The sequence below is a fragment of the Hemiscyllium ocellatum genome, chromosome 21 (genome assembly GCF_020745735.1).
Source record: "Hemiscyllium ocellatum isolate sHemOce1 chromosome 21, sHemOce1.pat.X.cur, whole genome shotgun sequence".
Taxonomy (NCBI): domain Eukaryota; kingdom Metazoa; phylum Chordata; class Chondrichthyes; order Orectolobiformes; family Hemiscylliidae; genus Hemiscyllium; species Hemiscyllium ocellatum.
The window spans coordinates 55,534,486-55,554,276 of record NC_083421.1 but is presented as its reverse complement, the minus strand read 5'-3'; the positions used below and the strand labels follow the sequence as shown (position 1 = coordinate 55,554,276).

The 19,791-nt window shown below is 38.1% G+C and overlaps 1 protein-coding gene across 3 annotated transcripts in view; it reads left to right on the top strand.

Moving 5' to 3' along the window:
* Positions 1 to 19,791, top strand: part of fubp3 (far upstream element (FUSE) binding protein 3) — a 108,534-nt gene that overhangs the window by 57,647 nt on the left and 31,096 nt on the right. For all 3 annotated transcript variants that reach the window (XM_060841507.1, XM_060841508.1, XM_060841506.1), the window contains exons 9-12: positions 3,285 to 3,383; positions 4,921 to 5,023; positions 9,149 to 9,249; positions 11,093 to 11,237. In XM_060841507.1, the coding sequence (XP_060697490.1) occupies positions 3,285 to 3,383; positions 4,921 to 5,023; positions 9,149 to 9,249; positions 11,093 to 11,237 (448 nt within the window). The remainder of the gene's footprint in view (positions 1 to 3,284; positions 3,384 to 4,920; positions 5,024 to 9,148; positions 9,250 to 11,092; positions 11,238 to 19,791) is intronic.

Sequence of the window (19,791 nt, the reverse complement as noted above, 5' to 3'; positions counted from 1 at the left end):
AAAAATCCCCTGGGGATAATTCCTTTCCAGCAGCATTTGTAGTGCAAATGGGAAATCGGACAAAAAAAAGGACACCATGTCGATGGCCTGGTGAGACCAGTTGGATACAGGGTGTGAGCAATAATAAAAAGAAATCTCTAAAAGAAATGACAAGAAAAATACTTTTGACAAGTTTGAGAAGTGAAGAGTACTTGTGGTTTACAATAAAAATGATATCCAGAAATACTCGATGTCAATTAATGTTTCAGGTCACAGTCAAAATGCCATTGTTCTATGGACTATCCCAAGCATTATAATAGTATTTGAGCTGAATGTGAACCTGAAGATTCTGATGGAGATATGGATCAAAGAGAAGATATTGTATTGGTCATAAATTTCAAGCTAGTGATGAAAGTATTGGTGGTAGAATTGATCAGTTGTGAGGTAATAAATAGCAATGCATGGTTACAGTTTGGGGAATAGACTGCCTATTGAAAAATTTGAGAGTTCCATCAGTTTCAGATTTGGGAAGACAACACATTAAAATCCATTGTAAAATAACCAGAGTGAATTATTTTATTAGATATAAATTAGTTGTATCCAGTGAAAGTGTTGTTAGTAGACCATTAATGAAAGCACACGTGAATCTGAATATAGAAAACAACAAAGCTATTGGATTTGGAAAGTCTATGCTTTTGCAATTTACACAAAGTAGTCCTTTAATAGGACATAACACTTTAATGAAGTTGGTATTTGGTGGAAGGCATTTTCACTTTATACCTTGTAGACTTGACAACCGGATCTAGTGAGTCAACAATAATACATAGTATTATTGTGGATGTGATAATGAGAAAAGTATTTAAAAATTGAACTTGGACCACTGGCAAAATTTCTCACTGATACTAATGAATTTAGTGATGTGTGCAAATGTGAATGTGAGTTAATACGTTAACAGCAAACTCTTGTCAGTGGGTTGTGTGAAAGAAACTATTTAATCTATTACTGCATGAAATTTAGGCAGATCTGCTAATTTATACATTGTTGTCTGTGCTAGCATGGAGTGTCCCTGCTAACAGCTCACTGCAGATATTTGGAAGATATCATCTGTTTTTGGTAAAAATCCTAAAGTTCTGTCAGTAATGAGATCAGTCCCCAGCTTGGAAGGGGCTGCAATTAGCTCTGCATTTCTTTTTGAGTATTGAATGCACTGCACCCAGGCACAAAGGCTTCCGTTAGAAACAAAGTCACTGGAAGAATTTGTCGAGCATAATGTAAGACCATTGAAAACAGTTTAATTCAGGGAGACAGTTCCTGATAAGAGAAGCCTAAAGAGTGGAGAAGCCCAGAGAAAACTATTGGTAAAGGCAGAAAAATAACAGTTTTACAGCTTAAAAGCCATTCTGTTTGGATATGTTCTTCAACATTGCTAGATATGAATTATAAAGTTGCAGAAAGTAATAGAGAGTTGGGTACTTATAACCATAGGTTGCACATTTTTAAGATCTGTAATTCAGGTTTGGGTTGTAAATTTGCTCGCTGAGTTGACAGGTTTGTTTTCAGATGTTTTGTCATCATGCTAGGTAGCATCATCAGTGAGCCTCCAGATGAAGCACTGATGTTCAGTCTTACTTTCTATTTATTGTCTTGGTCTGTTAAAGTGGGTGATATCATTTCCGGCTCAGAGGTTGATAAATGGGGTCTAAATTGATGTGTTTATTGATTTGGTTTGAATGTCAGCCTCGAGGAATTCCTGGGCATGTCTCTGTTTAGCATGTCCTAGGATGGATGGGTTGGTTCAGTCAGTGGTGTCCTCCTTTGTGTGTATGTAAGGATACTAGTAATAGTGGGTCATATCTTTTTTGTGGCTAGTTGGTGTTAGTGTATCCTGGTGGCTAGTTTTCTGCCTGTCTGTCCAATGTAGTGTTTGTTACCAACAACCAGCAAAGCACATGTTATCTACAAATACTAATTCATGCTTCCTTCCTATTGGAGCAGTATATTGATTTAAAATAAGTTCTAAATGTATCCCATTGTCCCTTAACTGATTCAAGACAGTGTCTATTGTCATATTCTGGAGCCCAAAGCATGTCTTATTGTGTGTGAAGAACTGCCTCTGATTCTAGTTGATCTTTGTTCATAAACTGATTTTATTTTGCAGGTAAGTTTGTAAGTTTAGATTTTGTCTTTGGCTTCCTGTGTTTGTTTTTGAACCTCAGAACTTTCCTGTTAGCACTGACATTGTTCATCCCCTTAGCTCTCTTGAGTCAATAAATGCCTTCATAGTTGAGACCAGTAGGAAACTACACTGTTTTGCACTACTTTTTAAAATTACCATTACTAATCTGTGATTGTTTATTTTCTTCTATGTAAACTGAGCAAGGTTTCATCCTTATAATTTTTGTTTGCATTTTTGTCCTTAACTTTTCATTTGCCCTTTTTAGTCACATATTGAACATAATTATGCTGCAATTATTTTTTCCAATGTTTGCCTACCATGAAGAATTCTACTGGCTCCTCATCATTAACTAGAGTATGTTCCAAAGTCGTGCTGTTTTTCTGTTGGTGCAATATACTGATTTGAAAGAAACTACGGGCATATTGGCAAAGACTGATTGCACTTCAGATATTTTCTTCACTTTTTGGAGAAATAAAATGGCTTTAAATTGCCTGAAAATTTCAATCTCTGTTTCCTTTTCATTGGTTGGCATTCTGTTAAATGTGCCCAACATTATGACTGGATCTTTGCCATATTCTTTGCCTCCATCCTAAAGTTCAATTCTGGAGCACACCACTATTTCAATGCTGACAGTCTAGTATTATGAAATATTTTCTCCTGTACTGTGACATTTTTTCCACCTTCCCAGAAGGTTTGTCTGGGTGTAATTGCTAATTCTGATTTAAGAAGTTGTGTTTTCATTATATTCATTCGTCTTGATTGTCAGTAACATAGTTTGCTTGGTGCTTCATTCCAAATACCTTGCTTGAATCTGCTGAGACAGTTAAGATCAATAATTTAGTTTTGTGGGTGATTAACGTGTCTACTGCATTTAGCTGAGCTGATTTGTGACTTTACAACACGGACAATGCAGATGAGAGCCCTCGTGCTGTTTGTGGCTCTGTAATTCTGTTTTTATTTAATGCTGACTATGAATTTTATTTTTGACGCAAATCATGGTACATTCTTGAAAGTAGCAATTAGTGTTTACTCATTGATTTTGTTTTTGCATACATGCTGCTCATGATATTATTGAACAAAAATGATAACTTAGTTTCTCCTCTCTCTGCCATTTCCTCCCTACCCCCAGCAAGCGAAAGAGATGGTCATGGAAATAATCAGAGATAAAGATCAAGGTGATTTCAGGCGGAATGACTATGGTTCCAGAATTGGAGGAAATAGTATAGATGTAAGTACTCGATTCCTTTTTTGTGTTGAAAAAAAGTCTGTTTTTCAAATGTTTTTTGGGTAGATTTTTTTTATTTGTTGCTGTTTCTTTGCATCACACACCAGGAGCACCTGTGTGTATTCATTAGTTATGAAAGGACTACTTATAACTGTTGGCATGCCAGTAAATAAGATCCATTTACATTTGGAATAAAATGGGCCTATTAGTGATACGCAGCATGGTTTTGTACAAGGAATATCATGTCTTACCAACTAAATAGAATTCTTTGAGAAAGTGACAAAGTTGATTGATTAGGGAAGGGCTGTAGATGTCATATACATGGACCTCAGTAATGCATTTGGTAAGGTTCCCCATGGTAGGCTGATGGAGAAAGTGAATTCGCATGGGATCCAGGGTGTACTAGCTAGATGGATAGAGAACTGGCTGAGCAACAGGAGACAGAAGTAGTGGAAGGGAGTTCCTCAAAATGGAGAACTGTGACCAGTGGTGTTCCACAGGGATCTGTGCTGGGACCACTGTTGTTTGTGATATACTTAAATGATGTGGAGGAAGGTATAGGTGGTCTGATGACACTTAAGATTGGTGGAGTAGCAAACAGTGAAGCGGACTGTCAGAAAATGCACTAGACGATAGATAGATTGGAGAGTTGGGCAGAGAAATGGTAGATGGAGTTCAATCCAGACAAATGCGAGGTGATGCATTTTGGAAGATCCAATTCAAGGGCGAACTATATGGCAAATGGAAAAGCCCTAAGAGAGATCTGGGTGTTCAGGTCCATTGTACCCTAAAGGTGGCAACGCATGTAGGTAGAGTGGTCAAAAAGGCGTATGACATGCTTTCCTTTATCGGGCAGGATATTGAGTATAAGAGTTAGCAGGTCATGTTACTGTTGATTAGAATTTTAGTTTGGCCACATTTGGAATACTGCGTACAGTTCTGATTTACCACATTACCAGAAGGATGTGGATGCTTTGGAGAGGGTGCAGTGGAGGTTCACCAGGATGTTGTCTGGTATGGAGGGCGCTAGCTTTGAAGAGAGTTTGAGTAGATTAGGATTATTTTCATTAGAAAGACAGAAGTTGAGGGGGACCTGATTTGAGGTCTACAAAATCATGAGGGGTATAGACAGGCGGGATTACAAGCTTTTTCCCCAGAGAGGGGGACTCTATTACTAGGTGTCACGAATTCAAGGTGAAAGGGGAAAAGTTTAGGGGAAATTACCTTCTGTATGAGTTCATGGATCTGTAACCCTTAAGAATGGAAATTGAAAAAATATAAGCTCTGATAGATATATTCCTACAAGCTATTAGTGTTAAGCTCTCATTCAGTAGCTTTGGTATGTTTGGTTAATTGAGAGAGGTTCTACAAAGAAATTGAACTGTTAATGAAAGTTATGAGAAGCCTTTTTCTTTTGGGACAGTGGTTCTGGTAATTGCAGGATGTAGGTTTTAGGTGTATTGTACGAAATATTTGTAAGCTAAACTTTTCTCTTCTCTCTTTCTATCCCTCCACCACCCCATCACCACCCCTAACCAAGGTTGCTGTGCCTAGGTTTGCTGTTGGTATTGTAATAGGAAGAAATGGTGAAATGATAAAAAAGATTCAAAATGATGCTGGTGTTAGAATTCAGTTTAAACCAGGTAAGGAAACAATTGCTTGGCATTGAGAAAGCTCTTTTACAAAAGAGGCCCATTCTGTTTGGATTTTAGTCCTACCTTTGTTTATTAAATGACCTGCATCTTTCATTGGGCATTTCTTTAAAGAGCATGACTGTTCCTCAATTTTCTTTAGCTGCCTCAACCTTAATCATTCTTGCACTTGTGTCCATAATCTTTGTGCTTGCCCAGTTTGGAGACAAGTGTTTGTAGATAGATCTAATTATATCAGCAAAATAAAATGATCACTCAAGTGATATTTGGCTAATGATTCTGCCACCACTGATTATCAATCCTTCGCCTTACTGCTGTTAATTAAAAATGTTCTTCAGGTAAATCCCGGCTGAATGGTCTCGGACTATAAAATTCTTAATCAAAAGCTTTCCAGATGCAGTGGAAACCCAGTCTCTGGATTCATTTATTAAGAGATGGATAGAGCTCTCAAGGATAGTGGAATCAAGGGTTATGGAGATAAGGCAGGAACAGGATACTGATTAAGAATGATCAGCCATGATCATATTGAATGGTGGTGCAGGCTCAAAGGGCAGAATGGCCTACTCCGGCACCTATTGTCTCTTGTCAGATTAGAGTATTGCATGGGTTAATTGAATCTAATTAGGCAATTTAGCTCCGCAAAGTCCATTTGAGTTCAGTCGATGCATGAGTTGGGTTAAAAACAAATTGACAGGCTTTGATGCCTAGAAGACTGAGATGTATGATTGAAACGATGACCTTAAAATGTAACTTGAGGATCTTACAATATAATCCTGTCTGACTTCAACAGCAAAACAGAACTTCCAATTACTTTCAATTACAAGTGATAGACATTTCCAGTTTTAATATTGTGATTTTTCAAGCCTGTGATGTTCTTTTCAACCACGCAGTGCATGGACATCTAGCATAGCAAACACTTAATTGCTCCTTTAATTACTAATTTGTTTCAGAGTACTGATAATTGGTTGTGTTTGTGTTGAAGTAGCTTTTTTAGTGCAGTTGCAGTAGTTTTAGATTTTAGATTAGACTTACAGTGTGGAAACAGGCCCTTCGGCCCAACAAGTCCACACCGACCCGCCGAAGCGCAACCCACCCATACCCCTACATTTACCCCTTACCTAACACTATGGGCAATTTAGCATGGCCAATTCACCTGACCCGCACATCTTTGTGACTGTGGGAGGAAACCGGAGCACCCGGAGGAAACCCACGCAGACACGGGGAGAACGTGCAAACTCCACACAGTCAGTCGCCTGAGTCGGGAATTGAACCCAGGTCTGACAGGCGCTGTGAGGCAGCAGTGCTAACCACTGTGCCACCGTGCCGCTGTTAATTTTCACTAATTTAGATTTCTAAGGCTGGGTTAGCTATCTATTTAAGTATTTTTATTTAACCTAGTTTCTAATCAACCTGTTCAGAGATGTGATTGCACACCTCTGGATTATATGGGACTTGAACTTGGGTCTGTCAGTCCAGGGATGCCTTGTTAGTCGCTGAAGTCCTGCTGAAATATATTAAAGCCATCAAAATTATCAAGTATATTCAATGTGCAAACATTTTACTCTGCAACTGAGTAAAAACATCACCTTGATTTGCATCAATGTCAACCCAAATAGCTGAATAGTTTTCCAATTGGAAACCAAAAACAGGATTTAGGGTATTCAAACTGGACAAGTTATAACATGAAGTAATGTAAATAAAGATCATATAGACATAGAAAATGGGAGATAGAAATAGACTTTGAGCTGGTTCCGCCAATCATTATGATCATGGCTAATGGTCAAGCTCAATACCCTGTTCTTGGTTTCTCCCCCTTTGATCTCTTTAACTTTCAGAGCTACGTCTTCACTCTTTGAAAATTGTTGATGTCTTGTCCTCAGTCACTTTTTATGCCAGAGAATTTCTCCTCATATTAGTCCTCACTGACCTAGCCCAAATCGTTAAGCTGTGTGACTCCTGGTTCTAGACTGTCCAGTCATCGAGGACATCGTCTTGTCTAATATTGTTTAAAATTTTTTTTTTTAATGGCCTTGTTGCTTCATTGTAAACTTAATTTTCATGTTGCCCCACACTACAACTGTTGAAGGCTAATTCACCACACTGACAAACAAGACTGACCAATCCAGTTTGGTGACAATTGGTGTCAGTTTTTTTCCTCCAGTTCTCTCTCCCAATATTCCAACATATCTCTGTTTATTCATCTTAGTGTGAGGTTCAGGGGACACTGGGAGTTTTCAGTAAGTCATTCAGATCATCCTTTAAATACTAACTTGACAAACTCTAATTCTTGAGCATCACCGCTAAATGAGATTCTGTATATTCAACATAAGTACTTCCTGGCTTAATTTTCTTTCTTTGACATCTCTGCTCCAATAACTGATGGGTTGAAAGCCATTGTAGAGTTGCACTCACTGCTTCCATGGAGATAAGCTAATTCTGTACAGATATTTTTCCATGTAATGAATGCTACTCTGGGTAGTGTCTTTGCCCATAGTGCAAATATTGGGACCATCAAAAATATAAGATTATTCAGATGTAGCAGTCATATAATTCCAACTTTACTGTCTAACACTTCCTATGCTAAGATGGTGCTTATCAATTCAAATAATTAAATCGTAAGTTTAGCCTGACTTAACAGTTAAAATTCACAGCTGAAAAAGATTGGTATGACTGCTGTTGTGATGCAATATTGGTGTCCCAAGCCCTGGACCAAGAGACCCAGGTTCAAGATCCACTTGTTCCAGAGCTGTTCAGTAATATCTTTGTACGGGATGATTTGAGAAATTAGTATGGTGCAGTGGTAGTATCCATATTTCTGAGCCAAGAGGCCTGGGTTCAAGTTCCACCTGCTGCATAGGTATGAAATAACCTCGTTGAGCAGGTTGATTAGAAAATACATTAAAAACAAACACACTCCTCTGCTGTAACCCACCCCAGCTCTGCCCTGTCACCTCTTCTCCCTCACCTGGTATCTATCCTCACCCCTGTGTACTCTATTTGCTCTTTCCCCCTCTGATTGTCCTCTCACCCTCATGCTGAACAACCCACCACCCACCATGGAAACACACCCTTTGGTCCCAACTAGTTCACACCGACCATGTTCTCAAACTAAACTAGTTCACCTACCTTTTTTTTTGTCCTTAACCCTCAATGTTTCCTTTTAAAGTACTTACCTAAATGTCTTTTCAACATTGTACTGTGCCTGCATCCACCACTTTCTCTGCCAATTCATTCCACGTATGAAACAGTGTTTTAAAAAAAGATTGCCCCCACAGGTCCTTTTTAAATCTTTCTTCTCTCGCCTTAAAAAAATACTCCTTGTTTTGAACTCCTCCACCTGAGGGAAAGACCTTTGCTATTCACCTTACCTATGCCCCTCATGATTTTATAACCTGTAAGGTTTCTCCTCAACCTCCTACGCTCCAGTGGAAAAAAGTCCCAACCTATTTTTATAACTCAACCCCTCCATGCTTGGTCACATCCTAGTAAATCTTTTCTGAACCCTCTCCAAGTTGATAATACCCTTCCTATAACAGGGAGACCAGGACTGCATAAAGTACTCCAGAAGAGGCCTCACCAATGCCCTGTGCAACTGCAACATGATGTCCCAACCCCTAAACTCAAAGATCTGAGTGATGAAGGCAAACATGCTAATAGCCTTCTTAATCACCCTGTCCACCTCTGAAGCAAATTTCAGTGTTGTGTCCAAGCCCCTAGGTCTCTCTGTTCTCCAACACTACCCAGGGCCCTAGTTAGTTGTATAAATCCTGCCCTTGTCTATTTTACCAAAATGCAATACTTTGTAATTATCCAAATTAAACTCCAGCTGCCACATGTAGACCAACCACTGCCTTGTTGCCAACCGGAGCTGTATTTGTACACCCCTTAGTTCCAAATTATCTGCAACTCAATTTCAATTATTGTCTGTTCATACAGTTGTTTACATGATGTTTGGCATTGCTGTCTGATTACTTACATTCAACCATACAGCCACCCTTTCCCTCATTGGGTTTTAAAATATTTCTTTTGCATTTCATCCATAGTTTTAGAAACACAAAAATAAAAGGACAGTCCTTACAAAATGTGTGTCACTTAGCAACCTTTTTCTCCTTCCAGATGATGGTATAATGACAGACAGAATTGCTCAGGTGATGGGACCTCCAGATAGGTGTCAACATGCTTCTCATATGATTAATGAACTTATTCATACTGCGCAGGTGAGGAACTAAGTGCTTAAATGCTCTTATTCAGCAAAGAAAGTTACACTGATGATGTGCAGTTTTCACTTCCTTTAATTTTCTTTTACATGATCTAAGTGGAACAAACCAACATAAAAGATCTGGAAATTTTCAAAGCACAAAATCTTTTATCCTCGTGTTCACAATTCAGTTCACTTGAGCTGTAATTTACATGACCCTCAAGTTAAAGAGATTGTGCTGCTTCAGCAAGACTCCTTCAAATTGGGCTAATTTGCTGGGGTGTATGGGAATTAGTGGATACATTTTCGTCTCAGAAAATATTTAATTAATTAAGAAATTGACTAATGTGCATTAATCAAATTATTAAATGGTCAGCAGGTCTGGCAGCATCGTGAAGATGCAACAGAGTTAGTATTTTGAATCTAGTGACTCTTCAGGACTCAACAGTAACTGTTTTCTCCCCACAAATGCTGCCATACCTGAGTTTCTCCAGCAATTTTTTTTGTTTCAGAACTCCAGCATATGAAGTTCTTTGTTTTGTTAAATGGTTCAGTAGTTGTTTTTAAAAAACACTTTTTCAGTAATTTTAAATTGAGTTACTTAGAGCTGCAGGGCAGGACATTGTTTTAAGGATTCTTATTTATGGTGACAGGACCATATCAGCTATATTAATACGACACCAGGTTGCCATTAAAATACATCAATGAATACTTGATCATGGAGGGCAAAGAAGCAATTCTGTTTTTCTAAACTGCTTAGTTGCATTTGTTCATGAAATGTTTTGATTTTGTGTCTGGGTGAACGAATTGAAGCATGACCCAACCAATACAATTTCAAACCTATTTTGTACATACATGATTATGTCCAAAATAGAATGTTTACTTATTTCATTTGTTGTTTCTCAAATCCATTGATTTTTAAAAATTCTTATTCATTATCCATTTTATTTAATTTTGCATCAGTTTGTTTTGTCTCCATTCCTTCCTCACTTACGTTTCTTCCTGTCTGAAGGTGCTGGCACATAGAATTCCATGGGCACTTCGCCCAGTGTGTTCTAGACATCTGTGCTTTGTATCCTAGGCACAAAGGCATTGACAAACTAATTCAATAGACTTCATACTCTATTTGCTACTACAGATGTTATTAGGGAAGTTTTGCAATATGAGATTGAGATTTAGTGTTTATGGGTCTTTGAACAAATTTTTGAGAAGTCTCTTCTTACTCAATTATTCAAAATTGCCTGTAGTAGAACAATTAAACCACCATCAAGTCAAAGTATTGAATTCAATGAAAGGTTTAAAATGGGGCTTTAATTCTGTCAAAAAGCTTATTTGCTTCTCAAGTACTGATCCTGATACTTGGTCTAGACTTTGGATCTGTAATGCTATGAGAGTTAACCAGGGTATCTTAAAATATCTTGACTGCAGGTGCAAAGTAAGTATCTAAAGCAGAATAATTGTAAACATTTCCCATTTAACTTGGATCATTCCAGTTTAAATTGCTACAGTAAACTACAGTATAAATTTTGAAGTAAAAGCAGCTATAAAATATTGTGACTAATCTTTTGGATCCATAAAGTTAACTGACAGGCATTGCAATACTGATTTCATTCCATTAGATGGAGTGTATTTACGTAGTTCACTGAATGCTCTTTTTGGAAGTACAACTGTTGAAATTGGGGCAGGGACTCTCAATACCTGACATCTCCTGAATCATCAAGCTAATTGTATGCCTTCAAGACTCAATTTATCTGCTTCTGTTCAGTGTGATTTGATAATTAATTAAAACCGTAGTATCAATTGTAACAAAATCTATTTGTATTTCCTACTCTCCATTGTTTAATATGTATTCCTTCTTTCAGGAAAGAGATGGTCAGTCTGGATTTGGCGGTCCTGGAAGAGGACGGGGTAGGGGTCGTAGTGACTGGAATATGGGACCTCCAGGCGGCATGCAAGAGATAACATATACAATACCCGCTGATAAATGTGGCTTAGTTATTGGAAGAGGTATGAAGATGAGCTAATGGTGCCTAATAATGCTGATCCCAGTTGAAAACATCTCTCAGCTATAGTAATCACGCTATGAAATAGAAAAGTAATGATGTTGAAAAAAATCCAGCGATGGCACAGACGAGGCACATGCATAGCAGTGGGAGGGTGTACATTTTTGGTATTGGAGGACAAAAGATCTTGCATTGGTTTCTATTCGTTAACTCACTTATTTTAATCCACTTGTGGGATGAGTGTCATTGACTCGGCCAGCATTTATTGCCTATTCCAGACTGCTCTTTTGAGAGTGTTGGTGAGCTAGCTTCATGAATTGCTGCAGTCTGTGTTGTGGGTATATCCACAATGTTGTTAGTGAGGATTTTTCTTGGTTTGATTTGGAAAGACTAGTGATGTTACTTGGATTGTTCCTTTGGCACCATAATGTTGTGTGTCTCACGAGGAGGAGTGAAAAGGTATAACTGTTCTTATTTTTTCAACTATACCATATCTGTCTGTGTTTTCGAACTCTCTCATACTTTGCAAAGTTGAAAGTTTGTTACTGACAGTCTCTTCTCCTCTTAGCTGCTTCAGTGTAATCTGGGATAACTACATTTTGAGCCATCACTTTGAGGATTAATTATTCAGCAGAATGAACTCTTCAGGTTGCGTAGAAATAATTCAGTTGCTTAATTGTATTTGTAGATGACATGAAGTTGCCCACTCACTTGAGCCAGTGTTTTCCACGCTATGAGAAGAAAGTTATCAGAAGTTAGGAAGCGATTCTGACAAGTTGTCTGCATTTCTCTGCATGGATGAAGTGCTGTTTCAGTTCTCAAACAATTAAACTACAGTGAGTAGTTTAACCCCTTGAGAACTGCAACAGCCTGTCCATTTCAATGCTTACTGTAATGCAGGATAAAACTATTTCACAAAAGCTGAAGTGTTTAGAGTCAACACATTTCATAGCTGTTTGTTTCCAGCTACATCGGTGGGATTGAAGTTATATTGAAGTTTTCCCAGGCCGTCTCCGGCTATAGAATGTGTGGATTTTTTTCTACTCGAATTATAGTTTCCAATCATATGTATAGAGTAGGTTGACAGGCTAAAATGTTGATGTTTCGGGTGAGACTATTCCATATGACGTTTCTTTTAATTCCATGCTTTAAACTGTTCTGATTTTAATGATTGCAAACATGTATTGTTCCAGGGAGGGAAATATATGAAGGTCTTGGATGCAGAGTAACTATAGTCATTGAGTTGCTTTAAAACAAGGATAAAGGATCAGCATTTTAAATTGTATTTTCCCTCATCATGCATTAATAACAATAACAAATGAACAAACTATTGCCTCTGAAAATGTCACTATTAGCCAATACAGGAAGCTGGGAACACTAGCCTGCACGTGGCCAGAGCAAATGAGTTGTCCTGTTAATGACAGCATTTGTATTGCTGCACGGCACCCATTAATAATCGGAGTGGTAAAATGTACCTCTAAGAGGCTTTTGTATTTCTTGAGGTGATATTTTTCCCTCCTTTGTCTTGTGGTGTCAGTAAAGTTGAGGCAGCTGTCAGGGATACATATTGAATTCAGCTTTATAATAGTGAGTGGTGTGACATTTGTGCTCTCTATGTAATGGCTGCTGTCAGTTTGCTTTACATTGGCTAGTAGTGACATTTCCTTTCACTAGCCTGAATACACCTTTCTAACCAACAGGGCGCATACTCTAACCAGAAAATAAGAGTTTAAAACTGTGCACAAGCAATTTTTATGGTCTTTCAGTGTTATAGAAATCAAGCAATTGCCCCTCAATCCAACCAGAATGGATTCTGCAACGTGAACACCCTCCCACATTAGACACTGACTCATTTGAAGTGCACACAATGGCCAGGGCACTGGGAAATTACAAAAAGATCGTGAGACAAATTGCAGTTATTCTCCAACACTCTCTGAAAATTTGAAAGCAACAGTAGGTATTTTACCACCACTAATCTTCTGCAATAGCACTTTTTTGGCATTCTACCTTTTGCCAATTCACAGTGACATTCTTCCCACTCCTAGTTCAAGCAGGTGTCTTCCGCCAGTTAGCAGATTCAAACCCTGACCCCATCCCTTTGCGTTGGTTGTCCCAACATTCCCGGCTTCCACTTATATGACACGAGTTGTTGCATGCACTGTGGAGAATTCTTTATGACACTATCTACCCATGGTGTGCAGCAGACTTCAAATTCATGGATCTGCACCAGCGAACTACCACTGTGAAAGGAAACTTATTGAACAGAGAAGGCAAATTTTCTAGTTTTAAGTCCTTGTTTTGAGTAATGTTGGCTGAATTAAGCATAGGATGTGATAATGAAGAATAAATTGCTAAGTCCAGTGGAAGTGGTTCCATTTTGAACTAGTTTTGTATCTTCACTCTTCTATGATATGCCCTCTACCAAAAGTATTACTAAAGAAAATTCACTTCCTCTTATGCATTCTGTCTCAAATACTTTAAAGTTCTATATAAGTAGTCAGTATGGATTTAAGTTTGCTTGCTGAGTTAGAAGGTTCATTTTCAGATGTTTCGTCACCATATTAGGTAACATCATCAGTGAGCCTCCAGTGAAGTACTGGTGTTATGACCTGCTTTCTACTTGTGTTAAGGTTTACTTGGGTTGGTGATGTCATTTCCTGCTGTTTTTCTCAGCGTGTGTTAAATGGGGCCTAAGTCGATGTGTTTGTTGATAGTGTTCTGGTTGGAATGTCACGCTTCAAGGAGTTCTCGTGAGTGTTTCTGCTTGGCTTGACCTAGGATGGATGTATTGTCCCAGTCGAAGTGGTGTCCTTCCTCATCTGTATGTAAGGATACTAGTGATAGTGGGTCATATCTTTTTGTGGCTAGTTGATGTTCGTTTATAGTGGTGGCTAATTTTCTGCCTGTTTGTCCAATGTAGTGTTTGTTGCAAGGTATTTTGTAAATGACATTTGTTTTGCTTGTTGTCTGCAATTGGGTTTTTTAAGTTCATTAGATGAGAGCTCATGATGTTAGGGGCAGGTTACTGGCATGGATAGAGGATTTGCTGGCTGGCAGAAAGCAATGAGTGGGGTTAAAGGGTTTTTTTTTCAGGATGATATCTGTTAACTAATAGAGTTCCACAGGGGTCAGTGTTAGGACCGTAACTATTTACGTTAGACATTAATGATCTGGAAGAAGAACTGAGGATATTTTTGCCAAGTTTACAAGTTGCTAAATTTTCAAATGACACAAAGATAAATGAAGGGACAAGTAGTATTAAAGAAACAAGGAGGCTGCAGAAGGACCTGTACAGGCTAAGAGGGTGAGCAAATAAGTGACAAGTGGCATTCAATGTGGGAAAGTGAGAGGTTATGTACTTGGTAGGAAGAATATAAGCATAGATTATTTTCTAAATGGGGAAAGCACAAAGGGACTTTAGGATTCTCAATTGATTCAGTTGGCAGTTGGGAAGGCAAGTGCAATTTTGCATTTGTTTCAAGTGGACTAGAATATAAGAGCAGGGATTGTTGGGTGAGTCTTTATAAGGCTCTGGTCAGACCAGATTTGGGATATGGTGAGCAGTATGTAAAGAAAGATGTGCTGGTGTTTGAGGGGGTGAAGATGAGGTTTACAATGATTCTGGGAATGAAGAGCTTGTCATATGAGGAGGAGTTACGGTCTCTGTCTGTGCTCAAAGTTTAGAAGGATGAGGGGGCATCCAATTGAAACTTACAGAATACTGAGAGACCTGGATATAGTGGACACAGCAAAGATGTTTCCACTAGTAGGAGAGACTAGGAACCTTAAAGTGAAGAGATGACCCTTCAGAATTGAAATGAGGAATTTCTTCAGCCAGAAGATGGCAAGTCTGTGGAACTCATTGCCACGGTAGGCTGTGGAGACCAAGTCATTGAGTGTATTTAAGACCAAGATGGATAGGTTCTTGATTAGTATGGGGATCAAGGGTTTATGGTTGAAAGGTAGGAAAATGAGGTTGAGAAACCTATCGGCCATGATTGAATGGTGGAACAGATTTATTGGGTCAAATGGCCTAATTTTGCTTTGATACTTTAATGTCTTGTAAATTTTGGATTGTTGAAAAGTTGGGTTGATGGTTATAAAAGTTGTCAATTTACTTTTTCCCTTGGGAGCTTGGTGTTTCTTAAAAGTAGGGATTTACAGTGGTCCTGTTTGGCAGGGTTTGGTCCACAGTGGAATCATTTCATGGACCCTGGAAGAAGTATGAATGGTCTGAACTCCTTCTCATTCTGACCTTGATATTTAGTAGTGTTGTATTTTAATGTCTTTATAATGTCTAGATTTGATCGTTCCAAAGCACTTCCAGTGATTTCTCAAGTTCTACCTTCCCTGAATTTGTCATTCAAAATTCTGCTGCCCATTACTTTTAACTAAGCTCCTCTGCTCAATGGCCTAGATTTTTTTTTCCAGTCTTGCAATGCTTTGATTTAAAAAATTCTCATATTTGTTTAAAAGCCTTCCATGGCCTTTCCCCCCCCTATTTATCTGTGTAATCTCCCCATTCCCATAACCCTCTGAGATATCTGCATTCTCTAATTCTGGCTGATTAGGCATGCTCAGTTTTAATCTCACACTCGTTGATGGCTAAGCCTTCTGTTGTGTAGAGCCTTAGCTGTGGTAATTCCTCAGTTTATCTCTCCATGCTTCAAAGTCACAGTTCTCTGAAAATCTATCATTGACCAAACTTCTGGTCACCTGATCCATTTTCTTCCGATGTTTAGTTTGTTATAATACTTTTGAAAAATACCTTGGAATTTTTTTTATTATGTTAAAGGCGTTATATAAATAAGTTAGCAGAGAATTTTGTAGTGTATAATGCAATATTTAAGAACCTGCTGGTGATGGTCAGAACATACTGAGGTGCTGTTTTAAGAATGTTAAACGGCATTAAAGCATACTGGCCAATTATGCTTTTCCTTTCTAACTTTCTGTTGCCAATAGATTGTTACTGTTAGATGTTAGTGTTTTGTGCTTAATTGGATTATTAAATGGAGAGCTCTCTAAGGGTGTGGACAAATCCATGACACATGATATTGAATGGATAATTCACAAAATTAAACAAAGCGAAGTGTCTGGCCAAAGCTGACCTCCTCATTCAAATATTGCATTGTTTTTTTTTAATAGAAGTACAGCCTTCGATTCACGCCCACCCCCCCACCATTAACTGGTTTTAAAGTCTCAACAATTTCAACAGTATAACTGGAGCTAACTTACTCAAACCGTTTTGCTGCTTTATTATGTTAATATGAACTGTATATGTGAAGTGTTCAGCGTTTGTTTTTGATGTCCAGTGTTTGTCATTTATTCCTGTTATTTTACTACAAATTGCAAAATAACTAGAAAAAGAGTCATTTTAAAAGTATTTAAAGGCATTTTTGCTTTGTCAAGTCTGAGATCTTTGAAGTCTGGTTTTGGAGAGTTAAACTTTGTCGGACTCCTTTACATTTTCATGAAGAGAATAATGAAGTGGCTTAAATTTCTGACACAACCCTTGACCTGTTTTAACTAAACTAATGATGGTTGAATGGAGCTGTTTTTAAGATGAAATGTGACTGAGATCACCCAAAATTTGTTCTCTTCTACCCCACCAATACCACCCCCCCCTTCCATTCTGCTGCCCCACAAAACCCACATTAAAAAAGATCAGTTCATTTGACTATATTGTGGTTGTGAGAACAGGGGCGGGGGAAGAAGCACACGCTTTGAAAAACCAGGCCCTCATTGTGCGCATCCACAGCTTAATGTGAGTTACAATGTGCTGAAGCTAATGTGACATTAATTGTTGGTGGTTGAGGGTTCGGTTCATGATCTTGTGTGAATCTCCCCTCACCACCCGTCCCTCTTTGGAGGGAGTGTAATTGAAATCTGACTGCATAACCAGTATTTCACGGGTCTTTTCAGGATCACTCTATCGCCCAGTCTCTAAAGTTGATGTCCAGCATTGCCTTTTCAGTGGCTCTGACCAGCTGAAAGAATTCTGAAAAGGCAGTGAGGCAATAGAAACGTCAAGTGCTTTCTCTGTTGGGTGAAGGCAGGAGCTAGAAGATAAATCGTTACTTCTCTTCACCATATTACCATGATAAAAAAAAATTGATGGATAATTCTCTAGTGCTGGGCAGTGTCACTGCTGTCTTTTTACTGGTTTGATTAATTGCTTTACAATTTTCATCAAGTACCATTGCAGTCGGTTTCACATTGCACCCCTGTCAGGTGGAAGAATAGACTGACTGTTGAACGTGTCTGTGACTGGCCACCAAGCGTCTTGTGAGTGACCTCCCCCAGTGGGCGCATTAACCACCAAGGGCACCCCTTTGGACTCACTGGAGGAAGGGGACAGTGAGAGAAACAGTCAGAGCAAGCATACACAACTCAACAAGTAATTGATGTTAGGACATAAACATTAGATTTTAATCAGCGTGCGGGTTTGAAAAGCCTTTGAGTTCAGATTGTTTGGTGAATAAAGCAGTGAAGAGAAGGCGTAAATTGGCTACATCTAGGAAGGCCACGCTTTAATTGATTTTGTAGGGGAATAGCATCGTTTTTTTTTACGTTCCTTGGCTTTCAATATGTTTAACAGGTACTTTCCCTGCTGTCTGCAAACATTACAAAAGGATGCAATTAAAAAGGCACTTTCCACAGTAACTGTTTGGGGGAGGGTAAGAATTGAGCTATGAGAGAAATCTTAGTGACTGAACTTCTTTAACACATGAATTTCAATTTAGTACTTGCTGCAGGCATTTTACAAGCATTACATTTTATGGGATATATTGTTTTATTAAATTCAAAGTTATAGGTTAACCATTGACATGGTTTTAAGGAACAAACTGCCAATAAAGTATGTTAAATAATTTTAGAACTCATTTTAAAACTTATTTGAATTCTACTCTCTGAATTAAGTACCTTCAGTTTGATCTAGTCTGTTGCAGTGAGGAACATATTTTTCTGAATTGTGTAATGGTGTTGTCAAACCTGGAGGTTACAGCATTAATAAAGTTCGCACCATTGTTCATTGAAGGTTTTGCATGGGCGCTTGCAATTATTATTGTTATAAGTTAAATGTCCTGACCTGATTTTGTCACAGGAATTGTTAACATCGTAGCTCACTCTGGACAGAGGTTTACTCTTCTAAAACTCAAATGGGCAGGAAAGAAATTTCCCAACAAACTGATTGCATTTAACTCCTGCTATATTTGCGTATCTATTCCACAAGGTGTTTTCCGTAAGATTTTTATGGGTGCATGCTCATTAATTCCTGCTTGTATATTTAGTAAGCAATTTACATTTTCCTACAAGAACATGGTCAATGTGTAAAATATTTTAAATTGTTTGTGCCATTAATTTCAGTATTTTTGCTCTATCTCTTTCTCTCTACCACTCCTTCTCACCAAATTAACCAAGAAAAAAGGTTTTAACACAGCACAGTGAGAGATGTGTTTTTATTAAATTAGCCAGTTTGGTGTATCTGATCTAGAATTTTGCTTTTGTTGTGAACAAGGGTATTCCCACAGATCAGATTAGTGTATTTTGAAGACATTTCTTATGGCCATAAAATCAAGCAAAGGTATTTGCTTTGCTGTAATGGCTGTGTTCGTATGATTGAGCTTCCTGTCCATCACACCCAATATATTCTGACATGTCTCTAAGTGCTAACTAAAATTGCTGCAAGTGAAATGTTTGATGCTTGTTGGTGGGCTATAGAAGGTTCAAATTATCATAACTTGCAAGTCCTCTACAAAGATCAGATTCTTGGGGATTAGTTTCGAGCTGTAAAACATTGGTTTGTTAATGAATGCTCACCATGCAACTATATGCAATGTTGTTTTTCTTTTGGGCTTACTGAATCCTGCTTTGTACTCTAGTGAAGTAGCTGAGGCTTATGTACTTAATGAAGGAAATTTCAAACCCCACTACCATACCAACACTTCCTCATTTGAGCTTTGTATTTCAGGGATTTTACTTGCTTTTGGGAGTGGTAGTGCACATACGTGCATTTGAAGAATTGTCTTATGGTCTTTGGAGATCATGTCACCAGGGTCAAGTCTGGCTGCCTGGTCAATGGTCACATTTAACAAGGGGTTATAAATGCAGTCTCTTTATTTTTGTAAATACTCTTGACCCTTTTTGGTATATCAGATATGAGGCTGAAAACTCTCCTGATTGACATTAAAACCATAGTTTCACATGTACAGACTAGTTTGATTTTAGTCAGGCTGTAGTACAACTCAACTCTATGACCAATTAATTTTCAGTTGAACTGAAGTCATTAATTTTGATTGTTGTCTTGGCTTATGCTTCTGTTCTGTTGTCTTAGCTTTTTTTTAACATGTTTCACTAATGAAAGAAGCAAATTGCTAATGTAAATGTTTTAGCATCTGCATTTGTTTCAGGGGTGGTTCATGTTAGGTTATGTTTTCAACTAGTTTGAATGTCCGATATTACTGCAGAATTACTAGACAATAATCTGTAATCGGTCTATAAATAAGTTAAGTTTTTTTTTATTGTTGATGAATTGTATTTTGGTATGAAATGTATTGTTA